General features: G+C 40.6%; 1 protein-coding gene across 2 annotated transcripts; it reads left to right on the top strand.

The window, feature by feature from the left end:
* Nucleotides 1-3,936: 3,936 nt before the first annotated feature.
* On the top strand, nt 3,937-21,272 carry PRKAR1A (protein kinase cAMP-dependent type I regulatory subunit alpha). 2 transcript variants are annotated; one of them, XM_032456995.1, is made up of 11 exons: nt 3,937-4,090; nt 7,310-7,489; nt 12,381-12,551; nt 13,399-13,490; nt 13,713-13,774; nt 14,764-14,810; nt 15,447-15,605; nt 16,631-16,691; nt 17,837-17,958; nt 18,924-19,005; nt 19,332-21,272. In XM_032456995.1, the coding sequence occupies exons 2-11, from the start codon at nt 7,316-7,318 to the stop codon at nt 19,502-19,504; spliced, it is 1,143 nt and encodes a 380-aa protein (XP_032312886.1). In that variant the 5' UTR covers nt 3,937-4,090; nt 7,310-7,315; the 3' UTR covers nt 19,505-21,272. The 2 variants fall into 2 exon arrangements, with proteins under 2 accessions (XP_032312886.1, XP_032312885.1); XM_032456994.1 differs by lacking the exon at nt 3,937-4,090 and adding an exon at nt 4,341-4,499 and having other exon boundaries at nt 19,332-21,270.
* Nucleotides 21,273-21,437: the final 165 nt, after the last annotated feature.

The following is a 21,437-nucleotide window of genomic DNA, read 5'->3' as shown; positions in this document are numbered from 1 at the left end:
TCGTTGCTTCATTAGAGGCAGAGTGATAAAGTGTGTACTTGATGGCATCTCTTCCCTGCATGTGACCATTGGATGATTTCCCCAATGGCTCTAAGAAGAAAACCCAAACTTCTAAGGCAAGGGTTGGAAAACTGTGGCCTGTGGGTTGAGTCTGGCACACTGTATGTTTTTGTACAGCTCACAAGCGACAAGTAATTTTTACATTTTTTGATTGTTGAAATAAATCAAAAGAATGGGACATGTCAAAATTACATGAACTTTATCCAAAAATCTACAAAGAACTCTTAAAACTCAACAATAGGAAAACAAACAACCCAATTTAAAAATGGGCAAAGGATCTTAACAGACACCTCATCAAAGAAGATATACAAATGGCAAATAAACATACAAAATGATGCTCAATATCGTACGCTATTAGGAAATTGCAAATTAAAACAGCAATGAGACGCCCCTACATACGTACCCAATAGAATGCCTAAAATCCAAAACACTGACAACACCAAATGCTGATGAGGATGTGGAGCAACAGGAAGTGTTATTCACTGCCAGTAGGAATGCAAAATGGTACAGCCGCTTTGGAAGGCAGTTTGGAGGCTTCTTACAAAGTAAACATATTCTTACCATATGATCCAGCAATCATATCCCTTGGTATTTACCCACACGAGTTGGAAACACGTCCACATAAAAACCAGCACATGAATGTTTATGACAGCTTTATTCATAATTGCCAAAACTTGGAAGCAACTAAGACGCCCTTCAAAGGAGTGAATGGATAAATACGCTGTGGTACATCCAGACAACAGAATATTACTCAGCACTGAAAAGAAATGAACTATCAAGTCATGAAAAATATAGATCCTTAAACGCATAACACCAAGTGAAATATGGCAGTCTGAAAAGGCTACAGACAGTTTGATTGCAGCTACATGACATTCTGGAAAAGGCAAAACTATGGAGGGAGTAAAACGATCAGTGGTTGCCAGTTACTGGGAGAAGGAAGGAGGTATAAACAGGTGGAACGCAGTGGATTTCTAGGGCAGTGAAACCATTCTTTGTGAGAGACTTTTGGCATTTGAATGTTTGCTGGAATTAGGTTATTTTTGAAACCACAACCTTGGGTTCCACAGGAAGCATATATACTCAGCCCAAATAGGTGATGATAGTCTGAAAATTTCTCCTTGGAAGTCTGAAATATGTGGATCTGACCTTTGCCAATGGAAACTTTAAACATAAGAAACACTAAGAAATGGGCTGCCAAAATATTCTTTCCTTTTATGTACTGGCTTTCTGAGTTCTACTTCTGCTTAGTAAATGCCCAGCTGATGTTTATTTTACTTTTAAAATTGCTATTGTTTCACAAACATTGTAACAGCAATTAAGGAATTTTGTTTTAAAAAGAAAAATTTACTTACAACCCCACGACCCCAGGAACTCATTTTGTCGAGCTTTTCAAGGACATAGACCAAAAGAAAAAAGAAAAAAAAGAAAAAAGACTGGCAGACCTTGGAATCCAGGCAGGGCAGAAGGCCTCTGGAGAAGGGGAAACCAAGCAGAAACCAGAGGGAAACAGTGGTCGGCTCTGAAATGAAATTTACACGGTGTCACTCACCCAGGGGCACTGAAAGAGTGTTGGCACCATTTGGAAATCATTGAGGCTGTTTGGCTTTTCAGAACAGCTGTCTCAGTGAACACCCTGCAGGCTCAACTATCTACTGCCCATGTCCTTTTTTGTCTTTCAAAGCCCGAGCATATGAGGATTTGGCAGCTAGAACAAGGTTGAGCGCTACTGACACAGGAAACAGCCCGTGGCTGGACTGGCGCCTGAATGCAGCTGAATGGGGACACACACCCAGGCCTCAGCACGGTATCAGCTGTCACTCAAAGCACCTGGCTCAATGTCACCAGCTTACTTGTTTCCTTATTCTAAGCGTCTTGACTATCTTAGGATGGTACCATTGATAGTGGGCCACAGTACAACTCGGTCTTCACCCGGTAGTGTGCAGAGCTCATTAGGAAGGCGGAGGAGAAGAGGGAAGCAAATTATCATTTATTTACACCCAGTGCTGGCACTGTCTTTATATAAGCTGCGAAGGAGAGTGATGACGCTCACTGCCTGGTCACACTAGTCACTTAACTGATCCATGCCTCACTTTCCTTCTGAAGCAATAACGATAATCATAATACCGATGCTATAGAGCCATTATGAAGGTTAAATTAATTATCGTGCATGAAGCACTCAGAACAGTGCCAGGTACCTAGGAGGTGCTATAGATTTGTGTGCTGTTATTATCTCTATTAGTTAATTTTAACACAGCCTGGCTTATCCTTGATTGAGGAAACTGAGGCTCATGGAGATTAAGTCAATTACTGGCGATGGCAGAGCCTGAAACCGAACTCAGATTTTTCTGACGGCAGTGTTTTCTTCTCAGAACACGACTGGGCCTGCTCGGTGCTATCGAATTCCCTCTGCTGCTTGCCAGCTTAGGATTCGGTTTATTAGCCTTTCTTTGTACGGACAAGGGTGAAATCCTATATGACTGGGGCTCTGTCTTTAATCCCCATTCCACCCATCCCTGGCGAAAGAACAGTCAGCAGGTGGGGGCATGGGTGGGAGAAGCAGCTTCCCTCTTACATTCCCTCTTATAGGCCTAATCCTGCCCTTCTGATGTTGCCTCTGCTTCCTGATTTTCAGACAGCAGGGTATAATGGGGTGTGTGTAGGGGGTGTATAGCTCAGTGGTGGAGTGTATGCTTAGCATGCACAAGGGCCTGAGTTCAATCCCCGGTGCCTCCATTACAAATAAATAAGTAAACCTAATTACCTCCCCTCCCCCTGGAAAAAAAAAAAAACCCAAAACAAAACAAAAAAGAAAGCAGGGGTTAACCACAACTAAGTAAAAGAAATTCTATGATAAGCAGGACCCTCATCATACTGGTGGATTAAGGGGAGCAGTTGGCTGGCTAGGACTGTCCAACAGAAATACCATAAGCATGAGCCATATAGGTAATTAAAATTTTTCTAATAGCTATAGTAAAAAGGTAAAAAAAAAAAAAAAGGCAAAATTAATTTTAGTAATATTTAACCTAATATATCCAAAAGATTAGTTTCTACTTGGAATAAATACAAAAATTATAAACGAGATATCTGTATATATTTTTCGTATTAGGTGTTAAATCCATTGTGTATTTTACACATACAGCCCTTGAGCTATATACCGCAAGAGTACAAAGGTACGAGCCAGACACAAGGGGCTTGTCTTCCAGGGGGCGTCTTTATTCATCCGGCGACGTTATATGTCTGAAACTGTCCCCTGCATCCCCTCTCTTCTTCCACCGACACTCCGGTGGAAAAAAAAGGCTGAACCAATAAAGAAGTGTCTCGCCCGTCCTCCCCAAATCATCCCCAATTAGTGCAGTTTTTGCAGGCAATTGAGATTTCTTGTATGGTCACAGAGGGTCTGTGATCATCTGCACGATCTGTACTTCTCATCATACAGGGTCAGGTGCGAGGATCGGGGGGAGGGGGCATTTCAGGTTCTAGAAGGACTCAGTCCTCTTCGGACCGTTTTGTGCCCAAAGGGACGGTGTGGCCTCCATTGATGACAGCACCCCCGGAGAAGAGAGCAGCCCAATCTGCCAAACAGACGCTTGGCAGGGCTCAGATTTCCTGGACCGGATGGCGGGCCGGAGCCTGGAGGCCCGCACGGCGCTTGCCGACCATAGGATGCGCGGCCGGGCGTGCGCTTCTCGGCATTCGCCCGCATTCGGCCGGCGGCGCAGCTGCCGCAGATCCGCCGGGGGGCCGCCTCCTCCTGTGGGGCCTGGAAACGGCAGGAATCTCCCCTCCCCGGCTCCGCGTCCGCCTCCGGCAGGGGCCACGGGGCGGAGTCGCCCACCTGTCATCCGAGACGCCCCACGTGGGTCGGCCTGGGTGGGGGGCGGGGGTTGAAGGGAGGGAGAAAAGGCCGAGGCTGCGGGGGAGGTAGGAGCGAGAGTGGGGAGGAGAGAAGAGAGGAGAGAGGAGACAGCCACGCAGAGAGGAAGAGCAGAAGGAAGAATAAAGGGGACCTGAGGCGTCCAGAAAGGAACAGGTAAGGGGAGGCAGGTGAACAGAGGAGGGAAGCCCTGGGTTAGAGAGAGTGGGGCAATAGACAAGAGGCAGCTTTGAGGAAATGGCTACAGTAAAGGGACGAGGTAAGACCGAAAGAAGAGCAGAAGGGAATCGATTCTAGGGGGAGGTGGGAGGGGGGTCCTTCAGAGCGGCGGGGGAGGAACCCGGCTCTGAGCCTTTAAGGTTGCCAAGGCGACGGCCCTGGCCAGAGCGAGGCGCATTGACGTCAGCAGCCAAACGCTGATTGGCTGCGGCCGGGCCGTTTCCGGTGGAGCCGCCGCGGAGCCGCTATCGCAGAGTGGCGCCCGGCTGGGAGGGAAACGCTGAGAGAGCTCTGCAAGCCGTCGCCTCGCAGCCGCAGCCCCGTGCCCACCGCCGCCCGTCCCCAGGTGAGTGGGGTCGGCCGGGGGTCCCGGGTTGGCGAGCTTCGCCGCCCCGCCGCCCGTTTGGGGGGCGCTGGACCGATCCAAGATGGCGTCACGGGGAGCGACCTGCAGGGGGACGGCCGCACCCCCCTGCCCCTCCCCGGCTCCGGCGGGCGCCTCCCCGCAGGCCTCACGCCCCGGGCCGCGCCCCCGGCCGGGAGTCTGTACCTCCGAGACCCTTGGGGCGTCTGCTCCGATGCGGGGCTTCGCGGCCGCCCTACCTGCGCGCGCTCCCCGACTCCGCGGCCATCGCGCCCCCGCCGCCTCCGCCCCCGCGCGCGCCGCGGCCACCTCGCTCGCCCTCCCCCATTTCCTGAAGGACAACAGCTCGCTTTTCCCGGAATTCGCCATATCTCCCTCCAGCTTTTCTGGCTCGTCTTGAGACCCGGCCGTTCTTATTTTCCTCCTGTCTGCTCGTCAATCGCTTTCCCTCTCCTTCCCGGGATTACTGCCCCTCCCCCGCCCCCAGGACGGTCTTAGCTTGGGTCCTAAATTTCCTTTTGTCCCCTTTCATCTCCTTACCTTTCCTATTTTTTCCCCTCTGAGGTCCCCTTGCCACCACTGTGGCCTTCCGACTAAAACAGAATGAAGGATCGGCCTTCCTTCATTTTGTGGCCATGACTGTGGCATAAGTGAAGTGAAGGGCATTTTCCTGGCCTTTCTCTCGAAAAATACGCGGTACCTGTTAACCCCTCCAGCTCAGTGCAGGTGCGGTGCCAAACGTCTTAGCTACTTGAGAGATTCGCCGAGAGATGGGTCTTCCGCAGGGGAAGGAAAGCTAACACTTCCTCAAGATGACTCCCAAGAAAGTGTTCATGGCTGGTCTGAGGGTCTGCGGTCTGAATCAGCAAGTTTCTCAGAGTGTTTTAAATATTTCATGAAATCCTTTTGAAACTGAATTTTATCACAGCTGAATTTCCAAAAGAAAATCTGAGTGTTTTCTTATGAGTAGAGGCAATGCAGTGACGTTTTAAAACAGTTAAATAATTGGAGGGGTGAGGGAACCTAAATTGTTAGGCTCTTAAAGCTAAGTATGAGCACAGAATTAATCTAGGTATATTCGATTAAAAATAGTAAGATCATGAAATACGGATTTCAGGGGTTCACACGGTGACTGGATTAATCCTGGGGCATTTTTGTTAATAATGCTACCTTATTTCCAGTGTCTTCTTTTTCGTCTTTTTAATATACTGTTGCAAGCAAAAGACCAGCTTCATCTTTAGACCCAGTTCTCTTATTTCTACCACAGACCTGATCTTTGATTTGTCTGTTGAGTACATGTATTAATACTCCTGAAATATGTCTGAATATAGTATTTCTGAATGTCTTGGAGCATAAAAAAGATCATTTATCATTGTTCTTAGTGGCTTTCAGTATTTCAAATGCAGAAAATTCTACTGAAGTAGATTATCAGTTCATAAGGTAGTCTGACCTGGAAAAGTGACTAGTATAGATCTATCCTAAAGTAAATGGACTTTTTTTTTTTTTTTTGACTGTTTATTAAGTAGAGGCATGATTCTTTTTCTGTGGCTTCTAATTTTTATGTGCTTATCAGGGAGCTACAAACTTGCTCATGGTCTGTTAGTCTCCTCGTTATTGACCTTTATCGTGAAAGTTGTCAAAACAAAATGAGTAACAGTGGAGCACTTCAGCTCTTTACTCGTGTTTCTTTCTCCTTTTAAATTTACAGTTTCTTAGTGGTTTTGTGTGCGTTATATTTGGAAAAAATGGGTTAGTATTGAATTCAGTTGCTGAATGGAGGGGACCTTGATTTTATCTTCTAATCTTAATAATTAGAGATTGGAAAGAAAACAGTTATGACTGTTGTTAAATTACTAAGCTTTTGATTCCAGGGTAAGGTTAGCTGCTCATGATTGTATTTCTGTTTAGTTTACTTCACATGGTAGTTTGAACCTTCTAAAATTCACTAAATGAAATTTATCTATTGATCTTCATGTGTGTTTAAAACTTCATGTGTTTTAACATTTTCCTGTCCAGATGAAGAAAATGTTTTGACATATTCCTGTCAAAATCTTTTCTACTTGGTAAGGTGTTTGTTTATTTATGTGTGTTTAATTTTTTTTCTAGTAAGGATTCCCTCTTTCTAGTGGGTAAGTGTGTTATCTAGGGCTAGAATCTGGTAAAAAGAGTCTGGAATAAAAGATTGCTTTTAAAACTCATCTGGCATTTCTTTTACGTTTCCAAAAATCTTAATTATGCTAGTAGTTGGCTAATCAAAGCCTTTGCTCCCGTAGTTTGCTGGTTGACAATTAGGACATTCCTCTGGGATACGAGTTACATATAGGGAATGTCAGATGTTCTTCATTGTGCTTACTTGCTTTCACTTATTGCTGACTTGTGTGCCCTTGTAATTCTCTGTCCTGTTTACCAGTTACACACTTCCCACGTCATCATGATTTCTTTTGTAGGAGGAGAACTGAATGAAATTCCCTTAAGGGCCTGACTCCTCAGCAGCCCGCCTCTGCAGGGGATAGTGGCTCATACTTCCTCCCAGGAGCTGAGGTTATTGCCTCTTACTATTGCTGCCTACAGAGCCTAGATCCTGTGCAGCAGGACTTAAATGAAACACTTCTTTAAGGGGATGCTATTTCTCTATGTATTTTACTCCCTAGCCCCCACCGCCCTGTTAAGAAAAAAAAAATCTACTTAGTGAGGGAAAAAAAAAATCCTTGTGAATTTGGTAAGTCAAAGGCCAAACTGGCATTTGCTCTTTATAAATAGTTTTCCCAAGCATCTGTGTGTTTTTCCTGTAGACCACCATGGCGTCTGGCAGCACTGCCAGTGAGGAGGAGCGAAGCCTCCGGGAATGTGAGCTCTATGTCCAGAAGCACAACATTCAGGCACTGCTCAAGGATTCTATCGTGCAGTTGTGCACTGCCCGGCCTGAGAGACCCATGGCATTCCTCAGGGAATACTTTGAGAGGCTGGAGAAGGTAAAAAATAAATGGGGGGAGAAGATGAGATGACCCTGACAATGATTAAATGTAATGCTGTAGAAAGGTGCTGAGTTGTATCATTTGGAAGAAAAGAAATTCTGACCAAATAAGAAGTCTGTAGTAGAACTTCAAAAGGGAAATGCAGTTACGGCATTTGTAGTAATTTTTAACTTTGTAATCAACAGATGTTATCAAAACAAATCCGTATGCTAAATTTCCTTAGCTAACAGGGTTTCCAGATGTAGTTTCTTATAACTGTTTTAATTAGTACGTAAAACTGACTAAATAAAATAACTGACAAGATCAGAAGTAGTAAGCAGTTATGTGAAGTGAGAAATTTAATGCATTAAAGCATTCAATGCTTTTCTCTTCAACAAAACAAGTAAACTTAAAAGCTTTACTCCACCTTTTGAAATCGTAGTAAACACTTGAGTCTAGGTTGTGACATTTATCAGAAACTGAATTAGTGAAGTGTGTTTTACTGTAGAATATGTCTCCGATGAACCGACTATAGAGGAGAGATATCAAGATTGATAGTTGTCAGAATTTTACTCTATTTACAGTTTTGGTCAGGGTTTGTTTTCTCTTAAAAAAATTAATCCAGTTCTTAGGCTTTGTTGTTCATCCTCATTATGTGTATGTCAATGTGACCTAAGCATGTGGTATATGCTTTTCTAAGCGAAATGGTAATTTATCATCAAGGACAATGCTTCAGTTCACTACCCTCAAAAAAATGATGAGTGGGAACATTTGGATCGTTAAATGTTTTGAGTAGTTTGTTTGATTTGCTTCTGAAATTCAGCAAGATAAATTCACAGGTTTTTTTTTTTAATGTGTATTGAAGTTTTAATGTGGTTCATAATGATTGTGAACCAGTTGGGAGGCATTTTCTTAGTTATTTGGTTTTTAATTGTCTAATTGTATTATAGAAATACTGGTAATATACCCCACTGGTTTGGACAGTTTCTTTTCTTTTCTTTTTTTTTTTTTTTAATTTTTTTCCTGCTAGTTTTATTGAGATATAATTGACATACAGCACTGTATTAGGGGGTGGTAATTAGGTTTTATTTACTTGTTTATTTTCAAAGGAGATGCTGGGGATTGAACCCAGGACCCTGTGCTTGCTAGGCATGCAGTCTACCTCTGTGCTGTCTCCTCCCCAGGACAGTTTCTTAATCAGCATAATTTATTAGTAAAAGAACCTTTTTATACTGATGTTTAAAAAAATGTTTGGGTGCCCCAGTGATAGGGTATTTTCTACTGATTTCTTGAAAAACTGTTTGTTAAAATTGGTGTCTGGTACCATGATTAGAATAATGAAAACAGCAACAAAAGCAACTGACCAGTCTCTGTGAATGTAGCCTTGCTGTCTCAGAATTGTGGTAGAAAGTTTGGCTTTTTCCTGTTTAAGCAGTTTCCTAATAGTGAAACACTGTAGAGCCAGGCTGCTGTGGGCCTTCCCTGTTTTGAAGTAAAGTGCGTTCCTGGAGATCTGGTTCTGAAATGGGTCACTGTAAGGTGATCCCTCTTCTCTTTGGACATCAATAGAAACCATCCGATGAGAGGATAGAGTTGGTGAGACATTAAGTGTGTGTCTTTTTATAGGGAGTGTTGCGTGCATGGTGCTCATTTCAGAGTTTGTACTCTTCACGGCCATGTTTCAGCACTAACCAAGAGAAAACAAGAAATTAATCATTAAAGTAGTTTCTTTGCACATGAAATTTTTTGAGTTAAGGTATGTTGGCTTCTTTACCTCTTAATAAAAGTTACAGCTTAGCACCGTGTTTTCTGTAACTCAAGGATCTTTGTTCACTTGCACAGTTCCTTTAGTCAGAGTTGAATACCCGTATTTGGCCTTGAAGTAACTAGGTTGTCAGCTTTTCAACAGGTCATTGTTCTATACATTAGGTGTTAGGTTCTGTGTCTGAAAATACAGTCACATTCTTGTCACCTCTCTGTGTCAACCGGAGGTCATGTTTCTCGTACCCTCAACTGGTCAATAAAAACGTACCAAAAACTCTCATAGGTGGTCCATTGAAAGCGTCTGCATTTTACTTCAGACTGTTATTTGTAATTTGAAACCTTTTTAAATGCATATATTTAGTAGAAACTTGCCTCTCTGATAGAGGGATTTTAATAGCTCCAACTATGGAGTGTTTCCTGTGTGCCAGGTTCTGTGTGAGCACTTTACATACACACATTTCTCCTTATTTTCAGTATGTGTGGTTGGTGATTATTACCATTTTATGGAGGTAGCATGTGAAACCAAGAGAAACCAAGTTAACTTGGCTGTGGTCATACAGGGCAGTAGCTTTTGCTGCAGCATACATTGCCCAGATGGCAGTGGTTTCCTGCAGAAGTCCTCATCTCTTGGTCATATGCAGCTCTTCTGGGCTCGGCCCATCTTCCCTTCTGGGCTCCATGTTTTGTTCTGGGGCTGAGTGGAAGGAGTAGTCACTATAGAAGTGTGCTGTTCTCAAGGCAGAGGGAGATCAGACGCTCCTGGGGCCTGAACCAGACCTTACAGGCGGACATGGTATGGCACGCCCACGTGCGTTCCATGGCTGAAGCAAGCCATGTAGCAAGCCCCGAGTCAGTGGGGTGGGAAGTTTACCTCACCTGTGGAGAAAAGTGGAATGGCCAGGGTAGGGAGGGAACAAATAGCAATTGTTGAAAACATGTTAAGTAAGTGGTGGGGACAGGATCTGAATGTAATACTCTAGAACATGGTGACAGTAAGTCGACTAGGAAAGGTTCTTTTGTTTTTGTTTTAATAAGTGGGAGAACTGACAAGGGAGGAGACTGACCGAAGAATGACAACAGCAAGAAAAAGGATATAAAAATGTATCATGACACACAGTAGAAATCGATGATCTCAGTAATGGCTCTGAGTCTTTAGAGGTAGGTTCTATCTGGTTGCTGTTAAAGACGAGAATCCATGAAAGTGTTAAAGTCAAAATGCTTTTGGTACTTCAAAATTATCTTTAAAAGTCAGATAGAAGACAGTTCCAAATGAGATGTAGTTACTTGTGAAATTTTTCATGAAATTTTTGTGAAATATGTCAGTGACAAATTTTGGGATTGGAATTTGTGTTTTCATTTATACTCTTAAACTTTGAGGAGACTTGTGTTTTAGAGTTCTCAGTTAATATGGAATGGGAAAACCTTACCAGTTAGTTATTGGAATTACCAGAATGAAAATGAAGTGAGTTTTATTAAAATGTGTATTTTTTTTTTAAAAATTGTTTACATATTTGCACATGGTTCTAAATTCTGTAGGTACAAAAGGGTATAACAACAAAAAGTCTTTTTCCTCACTTCCTTGAATGCAGCTCCTGTTCCATAGATAATATATGGACATTTACAAATTCATATATAAAAGAGCTTTCTGTTCTTCTCCAACGTGTGTATGGTATTCCATTGTGTGGATATACTACAATTTACTTAGTGACCACGTTGGTGACCATTTGGTTGTTCTCAGTGTTTTACTGTTGAAACAGTGGTATAGTAAATAACTTGGTAGATCTGTCATTTCACATACATGCATATTTTAGAATAAATTCCTGGCAGTAGAATTACTGGATTATTTGGTCAACAAGTAATTGCGTTTGTAACTAACTATACAACTATATTGAAGTTATTTTTGTTACAGGCTTTTCTTACTGTGTTTTTAATTGAAAATTAGAAACTCTAGAGAAGTGAGAAAAATGAAGTTGCCTCCTTCCTCCAAAAAAATAAAAACCAGGCATGACGTTACTAACAGAATAAACACTGTTGATAACAACTGGCTGTGGCGCTAGGCTTTTCTTGCTGCAGGTGCGTGTTCTTTTGCTGCCAGACGCAGAGCTGAGCACCCGGCAGGAGAGAGAGCGGTCGTCTCCATGATTTCTTTTTTATCAAAAAATTCTCAGAAATAATTAGTAAATGCTAAGTTCATTTAGAATTTGAAAGATGGTTTAGAAAAATAATGGAGAATGAGTCAGATGAATGAGAAAGTAGTAGATAATACATTCTTAGCTTTTTAAAATTCTGATTTTATGTCAGGCATAACTCATTCTTTACTGCAGACCTGAGAGGAATTCCTTTTTAAGGCCCTAGATCTGAAAATAAGAGTGTTTAAAATAGTTCATCAGTTTTATACAGATTGGTTTACTAGGAAGTTTTTTAAAGCAGGTAAACTTTTTTTGTTTTAACTTCAAGTGTAAACCCTGATAATAAAGAATGCTTCTAGCTCTGTTAAGGAGAAGTATTGTTACATTTGATCTTATTTAAATTCTTGGTTAGTATCACATCATTGCATTGTCTGTCTGAGACTCCAGCTAGAATATGAATTCCACGGGCTCGTGACTCTCTCTCTTTGGTTTTTATATTCCCCTTGCCTAGCGTAGACTTGACTTGGCAGATCCAGAGAATACTTACTGAATTAATGGAACAGACCAGTAATCTAGACATTCTTGTATCGCTTTGCTGTGCCTGAGTGTTTATTCCCAGATGACATTCTTGGGAGTAGGATGGGGCAGGGATCTCACGCTGATTTCCCAGGAGTTTGTCTTGCAGTTTGTTGCTGTTGTGTGCGTTACAAATCATTGTTGATATATTATTATAATGAATACCCAGTTTTTTATTTGCATGTTACTGTCCTTGTACCAGTGGCTTTTGTTCATTAATAAGTACAGCATCTGTCATCATCGGAGAAAGAGTACAGTCCTTTCAGAATATTTCTTTACAGACTTGACTGTTTTTTTCCCATTGGTAATTGGCCTTTTTCCCCTTAACTTTCACCTTGGTAATAGAGGAAGGGATTTAAAGTGACTGAGAAGGACTGTCACTGGAATGTGAGACTATCAGCTTTACATGCTGAAGGTTATAAAGTCATAATTTTTTTCAGGAGGAGGCAAAACAGATCCAGAATCTGCAGAAAGCGAGCAGCCGTGCGGACTCAAGGGAGGATGAAATCTCCCCTCCTCCCCCCAACCCTGTGGTAAAGGGCCGCAGGCGACGAGGTGCTATCAGCGCTGAGGTCTACACGGAGGAAGATGCTGCGTCATACGTCAGAAAGGTGCTTTGGATAGCTGAACATTGAAATGTTTTCGAGACCCATGTGCTAGTCATTCAGTCTCCTTTGATGGATACGTGCACTCCTGAATAGTAAAACACAGGCAGGGTAGATTGTACTGCATCCTGTGTGGTTCCTGGGCAGGGAACAGGTTTCTTTAATAGCATGCCATTAAAGGAAATAATTAATAGTAATTATAAAACAGTGAATAATTGCATTTTGGGGGTTTGATGGTGTTTTGCAGTAGAAGAGCAGGCACTACTCTGTTTCCCCTTGAATCATGGTGTCAGTTTTTTTAACATCCTGTAATTCACGTTGTGGCTTTTAATCTTTTATCCTGTGAGCTTCGTTCATCTCAATTGGCTCTTCCTTAGAGCCAGTCTGCCATTTTGAGGTACGTTGTTAGCCTGAACAGGAGAGAATTGTGCTGGCAAGAAGTTGTGAAACTAGTAGCACATGATCAGTTTAAAAAAATGACTAGTTGTCATAAAATGCTTAGTTTTGCCTCAGTAATGACTCGGGGTAAGGTGTTTTTTGTTTGTTTGTTTGTTGTTTAAGTTGAGGTGTAGTCAGTTTACAGTGTTGTGTCAATGCCAAGGTGTTTTGACCTGTGTCTTTAGTTGTTGACTAGGAACCAAGTACCAGCCTTTAAATACAGGCCTAGTTGTAGCCAAAGGGATTAATTAGTCAATATATGTTGAGTGTTTGTAGATCAAAGATAGTGTAAGAGTGTTGTGTTGAAAATATATAAATACCATAATGAACTTGACATTTAATTGAATAATAGGTTGCAAACATGAAATGGTTTTGGTTTATGGAATTGTCATTTGACTTTCTGTTTTTTTCTTAGGTTATACCAAAAGATTATAAGACAATGGCTGCTTTAGCTAAAGCCATTGAAAAGAATGTGCTGTTTTCACACCTTGATGATAACGAGAGAAGGTAGGTACAGTCTTTGTTACCCTGCTTTTCTAGTACAGCTGCAGTCCGTAACTAGTAACTAGTCATAACTAGTCTCATGGTCACAGATTTTAAGGCTCTTAACAGTCGTTTACCTGATGACAATCCAGGCTGAAAATCTGGGGGCTTTAATTCTAAGGTTAACGTTTGAAGTCCATAGAAGAGGCACATAAAATGTAACACAAGGCCCTCTCTCCCTTGCAGTGATATTTTTGATGCCATGTTTCCGGTTTCCTTCATTGCTGGAGAGACTGTTATTCAGCAAGGTAAAGGTTGATGCTTTTACGACACACAGTATTATTACTGGCTCTTGCTTTCCTTTCTAAGCCTACCATTCCCCTTCTGTTATACTATTGGACTTTCCTATTTCTTTTTTTAATTAAAATCTTCTGAGCTAAAAGGCACATTTTGTCTAAGGGACTAATAGTTCCCAAAGCATCTGATACAGTTTTGCTTATAGTAACTGTTAAAGGAAACTCATGCGTTTTTACTTTGTATGGAGTTTGAGAACCACGTGTGTTTCATACATCCTTCATATTGATGGCTAACCACTTAGTAAAATAAAGCAGGAAACAATCAGAGCGCTCCCACTCTTCATCGTATGGCTTCTCTGTTCGTAAGGTTCCTTGCCGTCTCCTGAGTATTGACTGGCCACATGCTAATGTGGGTCACATCTTTTGGGTCTCTTCCCTTTTTTCCTTTCTGATTTACTCTTGGTATTTTCATGGGTCTTCGTGATCTGTATGTCTTCTTGTTTAGTGACTATCTGATACTTTGTTACTTAACTATTTGAGTTGTTTCTGGTTTTGTCGTTGTTATAGATGATGTAGCATTTAATACCTTTGTACACACAGTGCTTTTTTAAGTTATTTTTCAGAGATATTCTTGACCACAAGATGACTAAAACTTGATCAGTTTTATGACTTTGAAATATATTGCTGGACTTTTTTTTCCTGAAAGATTGTGTTAATTTTTAATATACTCTTTTCTCCCACAGCACCTTAGTAAGTTTATTATTTTACATTAATTTGGTAGGGTTTTTTTTGTTTTTGTTTTTGGATCTGTTTGCTGGGGAGGTAATTAGGTTTATTTATTGATTGATTAATGGTGGTACTGGGGATTGAATCCAGGACCTTGTGCATGCTAAGCACATGCTCTACCATTGAGTTATACCCTCCCCCCTATTTTGGTAGTTTTGATTTGTGCTTTTTAATTTATAATATGCTCCTAACTTTTTTATTCTCCTCATTTTTAGGTGATGAAGGGGATAACTTCTATGTGATTGATCAAGGAGAGATGGATGTAAGATTTAATTATAGCAAAAATATGTTGATAATCTTAAAAGTCAACTTGTTAATATTTATTGCTAAGAGTTTCTGAAGGGCTATATTACAGCCCATGTATGTTAAATTCCTTTTGCCAAATATTTTAATGACACAGAAACTTCTTAAAGGTAATTTCTTTAGCTAGACATACAGTTCAGAACTTTTTCTAGAGTAGTTGAGGCACGTGTATGCTGTGGAGCAGGCCAAGTGTAAGGGAGGGTCTGGATTGATCTGGTAATGAGCTGTGAGACTTGGTAAGGCCTTGAATCTCTAAGTCATGTTGCTTTCTTAAGATTATTAGAAAACTCAGTGCCCTGTGTAAGTAAAATGCCTATTAACACAGTGCCCTAGCGCAGTATTCTGTAAATACATGGTTATTATTAATGCTTAGCGTATTTTTTTATCAGATAGTTAAACCAGGTAATCATAGACACTCTAAACTTACTTAACTCATTGTCAGAAATCAGCCATTTTGCTCTGCTGTATACCGAAAACATAACATACTCTTGTTTTTTAAAACAAAGTTCAGGATTTGGACCTCTTAAAAATGTTTATGGGTTTTTCAAACTTATGTGTTTTGTAGGTAGAAAAAAACAGTTTGTTTGTATTTTAGGTCTATGTCAACAATGAATGGGCAACCAGTGTTGGGGAAGGAGGGAGCTTTGGGGAACTTGCTTTGATTTATGGAACACCTAGAGCAGCCACTGTCAAGGCAAAGACAAATGTGAAATTGTGGGGTATCGACCGAGACAGCTATAGAAGAATCCTTATGGTAAGACACCATGGTTTTTGGAGTGTGATTTACAGTCGAGTGTATGTAACTAACGTTTGAGTAATATCACCAAGTTAAAGTGAGAATATTTTTTACTTTCAGCGATTGAATGCTTTACATTAAGCTCAGCGTAGCATTATTCATTGTACCTGGTTATCAGTAATGCAAATTTCATATCCCTTTCTCATTAAGGGAATAAACAAAGTAATAAAACCATTGGAACATTCTGCAGACTTTTTGCGAACTTTGTGATGTTTATGGAGTAGCTTGAGTATTTAAGTCCCAGCTAATGACAGGAATCATCCTGAATGACTTTCTTAAGTTTGTGGCTGTTTTACAATATGCAGTTGGATATGTTTAGAAAATTTTCTATATTGAGGGGATGGAAATATATAAATTATGTGTATATTTATGTATAATAAATATAAGTGATAATATATGTAAATATATGTTATATATGTATTTTAAGTGTATAAATATATAAATTGCAAGACAATTTACTGTGAACAGAATGTTATAGAGGAACTGTGTGTTTCCCCTAGATATATTTAACAAACCTTGCAGATAAGAAATTTTGGTTTAGTTTGGGGTATGGCACTCTTGTCAGTGATGGCGGGGATGTTGTTTATATGGTAGCAGTTTTATTTCCTTATTTCTGTGGAGGATTGGGATTGTGGGAAAGAACCCTGGGCTGGAAAAATATTTAGCTCTAGTCACACATATTATTTGCTATTTTTTTTGAGAACTGATTATTTGCTTATTTGATACTTCAGTAAATTGGTGAATATTTTGGCCATGTACCTGGTGATCCTTTTAATAGAAAGTTACTAAAAGGTTTTTATTGAACCGAGCAGAGGGCTTGCCATCTTCAGCACGAAGGAGAACAATCATGTGTCAAGAAGCAGCAGCAGCAACCTTTGACTTCTCTGTTGTTAATTTGCTTGAAACTTAATATTTCTTATTCCACAGCGTTATGTGAATCACACATTTTAGAGATACGATTTTTAAATTTTTTTCGTTTACAGGGAAGCACGCTGAGAAAGCGGAAGATGTATGAGGAGTTCCTTAGTAAAGTGTCTATTTTAGGTGAGTTTTGGAAGATTGCGTGGAGAATTGTTAAATTGAAGTGTTCATGATGCTTAAGGAGAACCCATTATGTTTCATAAAGACTGCGCCAGTTATCAGCTCGCTCGCTCTTTTTTTTTTGCTAATACTAATGGTAATGAAAAACACATGGAATGCAAAGTTGATGTTTGACTAAGAAGTCATTTTAAAATGTGTTTAATTGGCTAGTATATGAGAAAACTCTTAAATAGAAATTACTAGATTTGGAGAAAGGTTTCTGGAATTACATGTCCTGGAGAGACAGAAAGGGTAAAAGTGTCCTCCTCCTGACTGTAGACATTCACAGTTCTTCCCTGTGACTTATGAATTGAATCTCTTGCTCCATCAGTGAGTTTATTGGTTCAGGAAAGTGAGTATTTCCAGGAATGCATTTCCTCTGTAGGAAGATTAGGTATCATTTGCTGGCTTTCTCTGAAAATGTACTAGAAGTTTATGGAAATCTAGAGTAAAGCAGGGTGGTTGTAGATATTTCTATATATTTAGTTATGTGGACTTAGAGACATTATTACAAGCTGTTCTTCATTGGGAGAGGATATGGTGATTTTTCAAAGGTAATAGTCTTCAGCCATTGCTTTGTTACAGTGAATTGACTTTTTTTGCCCTTACTTGTCCTTTCTCTGAAATAATTACATTTACTTAGTGTCTTGGGTGTAAGGTTGGCCTTTGGGAACAAAAGTTGTTTTCTAGTTACTCTTATTGGTTTCATAAATTCAACTGAGGAGATAAATAGATACATTATTTCTATGAATCTCTGGAATGATATAGTTGCTGACACTGTTACTTTTAGGTCCTGTAATTGTAGGTTTGATTTGTATCGATGGCAGTTTTTAGGAATACTTAATGATGGCATTCTTTTTATTCTTTTGCCATTGGATTTAGTTGGTATAAATTAACTTGGCCACCGTGCTACTGAAGGAAGGCTCTAAGGGCCATCTGTAGGTAAGAGGAGGATCTCTCTGAAACGAGAGGCATTTGAAGGCAGGTGCCGTGTTTAATCTGAGCCATTACTAGACAGTTAAATTGGCATGGCTGTTTGGTTGACTTCTGTAAAAATTTCTAGCAGTACCAAATAATGTAGACAAATTCTTCCGATTCTTTCCTTATAGAATCTCTGGACAAGTGGGAACGTCTCACAGTAGCTGATGCATTGGAACCGGTCCAGTTTGAAGATGGGCAGAAGATTGTGGTGCAGGGAGAACCAGGGGATGAGTTCTTCATTATTTTAGAGGTAAACAGCTCTGCAGTTGATGGTACGGCGGAAGCGAGAAAATAGGGAATACCGATTCTGCTTTATAGCTTTAGTTTTTAAGATCACCTGACAGTTCTATTTAAAAATTATCATTCACTTTGAAATGCATTTGTTTGGTTTTCTGCCAGGCCACCATGTTTTACATGAGTTTGAGGTGGAATTCTGGAAGGGCTGTCCCTGAGGTAATAGCCAAATTCTGACTGGCTTAGATTAGTCCTCATCACGCAAGCCAAACAGAGCCCAGCCATTTAGCGTAACAGACTGTTAACGTGTGCTGCACCATCCTCGTTAAAATCATGTGTTTGGGCTATTTGACAAACAAGGATCAAAGTCCAGTATTTAAATTCTAAAGGTTACTAGGTTTTCTGTCTTCATAATCCATGGAAATGTACAGCAGATACCTTTGCTGGCCAAGAAGCGCCACATAGCAGATTTTGTATGAATGTGGCTCAGTGGATGCTAATGGTGTTGTTTAAACCAGGGGTCGAGGGACTCTTTCTGTAAAGGGCCAGACGGTAAGTAATTTAGGCTTCTGTGAGCCATAGTGTTTCTGTTGCAGACTCACCTCTGTTGTCATAGTGGGAAAGCAGCCATAGGCAGCATGTAACTGATTTGGTGTGTTGTTCCTATAAAGTTTTATTTATTAAAAAAAAAAGCTGTGATCTTGGATTCGGCCCTCCGGCCGCAGTTTGCTAACCTCTAAGCACCTCAGCTTGATGAGGGGACCCCCGGCGGGGGCTGCTGTGTAAACAGGAATCAAGCCCACGTAGCGCCTATTTGCAGGTGTGCTCTATCGCACGGACGCTGATTTGCAGTGACTGCTGAGTCCTTTTTCTTGTTTGTTTTCATTTCTGAAAAGTAGCTAAAATTGCATAGGATGTTTAACATACCAGCCTGGATTTGAAAGTGTTCATGTATTTTGCTTTTCGGTGGCTTCATCCCAGGGCTCAGCGGCTGTGCTGCAGCGTCGTTCAGAAAATGAAGAATTTGTTGAAGTGGGAAGATTGGGGCCTTCTGATTATTTTGGTATGTGGATTTCCTCATCCTAAACATACAATTTCTTCTCTCAATGAGGTATCAGTCTTTCATAATCTTTTTTCTTGAATTTTATTATTTTTTTTTAGTTTCCTCGCTCTGAGAGAAATAGTGTGAGATTTTGATCTTTACTCAGTTAATAATTAAGTTACTGATTGTCTCATGTCTGCCAGTTGTTTAAGTGCAGATGTGGTGTGGCCGGTACTAGGTTATAAGGAGAAGTAAATGCTGTTCTTTTCCCCTCAGAAGCGTGCCTGCGAGAAAGCGGCCCTCCGTGGAAGTTAGCCTGCTCTTAACCACGCCTTTCCTTTCTCCAGGTGAAATCGCACTGCTGATGAATCGTCCCCGTGCGGCCACCGTGGTGGCTCGTGGCCCCTTGAAGTGCGTTAAGCTGGACCGACCTAGATTTGAACGTGTTCTTGGCCCGTGCTCAGATATCCTCAAACGAAACATCCAGCAGTACAACAGTTTTGTGTCACTGTCTGTCTGAAATCTGCCTCCTGTGCCTCCCTCCTTGCCTCCCCCCAGTCCACGCTTCACTCGTGCAGACTGCTTTCTGTTCCCTCTGCAGCGCCACATGGCCGCTGGCATCGCAGCTTCTTGTCGGTTTCTATTAAAAGTTGCTTTTATTGCACTGTTTTTATTTCGGAGCACTAACTGAATGCTCGTACACAGTTAAATAAATAGAAAGAGTTCTCTGGAGACTTTGCTGTTACTGCTTCTCTTTGTGCAGTGTTAGTGTTCCACATGGCAGCGCGTGCCATGCTTCCTGGTGAGGGCAGATCCCTGCACCAAATGAATTACCATAGTCATGATGTAACAGTGCAAGATTTTTTTTAAAGTGACGTAATTTTCCTGTTATCGTAGGCATATTTTAGACTGTGGCCATATATGCTGTATTTCTTATAGAATAAATGATTTCTCATTAAGCTCTGAGGATTAGGAAAAACAGAAGTAGAAGAATCTTAGTACAGTAGAAAGGCATCTGCCTGTATTTAAACTAGTTTTAAGGGTGGAGAAATGCCCATTTTTGCTAGTGATCAGATTCATCTGATCTGCTCAGTTTTTTTTTTTTCTTTTTAACAATTTTGATTTGTCAAGCTAATTTACGTGGTTTTGTTTATATCTTGTTATTAATGTTTCCTCTCCACTTCTCTGACTATACCTGCCTTTTGAGTTTGAAACCAAATCATAGGCTGCAAATATTGGGTTATGATTTAATTATGTCTGCCTCAGCTCACAAATTCTGATCAGACCTTTATTTATCCACCTAGTGCCAAATACTGACCATCAAATGCTGAATGGAGGTTAAGAATTTGAGGTCTGCACTCTTGGTTGTTAACTTAGAGATTTTGGTTAATGTATATCCTTCAGTTGATTCCAGGATAATAATCTCTTGTGCTCCTTAAACACTGATCCCAGGAGGTTGGACTTGCTGGGAAGAGATAGACTAGATGGAACAAATGTTGTAGCAGGAAAACGGAGGTGGTTCTGCTAAGGGGAGAAGTGCCAGGTGGCCAGCGTTCCACGCTGGGAACTTTGCCCCATCACATTCACTGGGCATGAGATTTGGAAAGAGGCGTTTTACTTTGGCTTAACTTCCCTCCTTTTTACATCAACTAGAATTGATGGTGGTTTAGAGGTGGGGTAGGATGTGTCTGTTTCAAATTGGTCTAAAAGGCAATCCTGCTGAGAAGTTCTGCTTTTCATTTTATTTCTGTACCAAACTTTTTTGTGTAAACTTGTGTGTTGAGTCTTAACTGTATTTCAGTATTTTCCAGGCTTATCAATCTTAACGTGTTGTTACATTATTCCATGTGCACCAATAAACCCAACTGTTTATTTTTATTATTGTTATTTTTTAAACAAAATTTCACAGTTCCGTAATGTAGGCACTTTCATTTACATTGTGATTTATATAATATGTAGGGTTATATTGGGAGTGACTGCAAGCATTTTCCATCTGTGCAACTAGCTCTGATTATTAATCCCCTCTCCTTCCCCATCTCCAGGTAATTTAAATTGGCCATGGTAGATTTTTTTTTCATAGATTTGAACGGTTTTTAGGTTGTTACTAAGTTAGGAGTATAAATCTGGGAAAGAGGTTTTATTTACATTCTAGTGTGGGATAGAAAGCCACCTTAACTACAAATTTTTTATTTTTCAATATATTAAATGAGGATTTTCTGATCTGTTTCTTGTTTAGCCACTTTTTTATATTTAAAATATAAAAAATAAAAATTAATGTGCTTATTAGCTTAAAGCTTGATTTGATCTTTGTTAAAATGCCAAAATTGTACTCAACTGAATTTAGAATACTGTAAATTTGCAGTTTCATGTATGTATAGAATCATGTTCATGTATAGATACATACGATGCTTCTACATGAGTTTTGCTCTTAAATCATTGGCTTGCTGTTTACT

The sequence above is a fragment of the Camelus ferus genome, chromosome 16 (genome assembly GCF_009834535.1).
Source record: "Camelus ferus isolate YT-003-E chromosome 16, BCGSAC_Cfer_1.0, whole genome shotgun sequence".
Classification (NCBI taxonomy): Eukaryota; Metazoa; Chordata; class Mammalia; order Artiodactyla; family Camelidae; genus Camelus; species Camelus ferus.
This window is presented reverse-complemented; position numbering and strand designations above follow the sequence as displayed.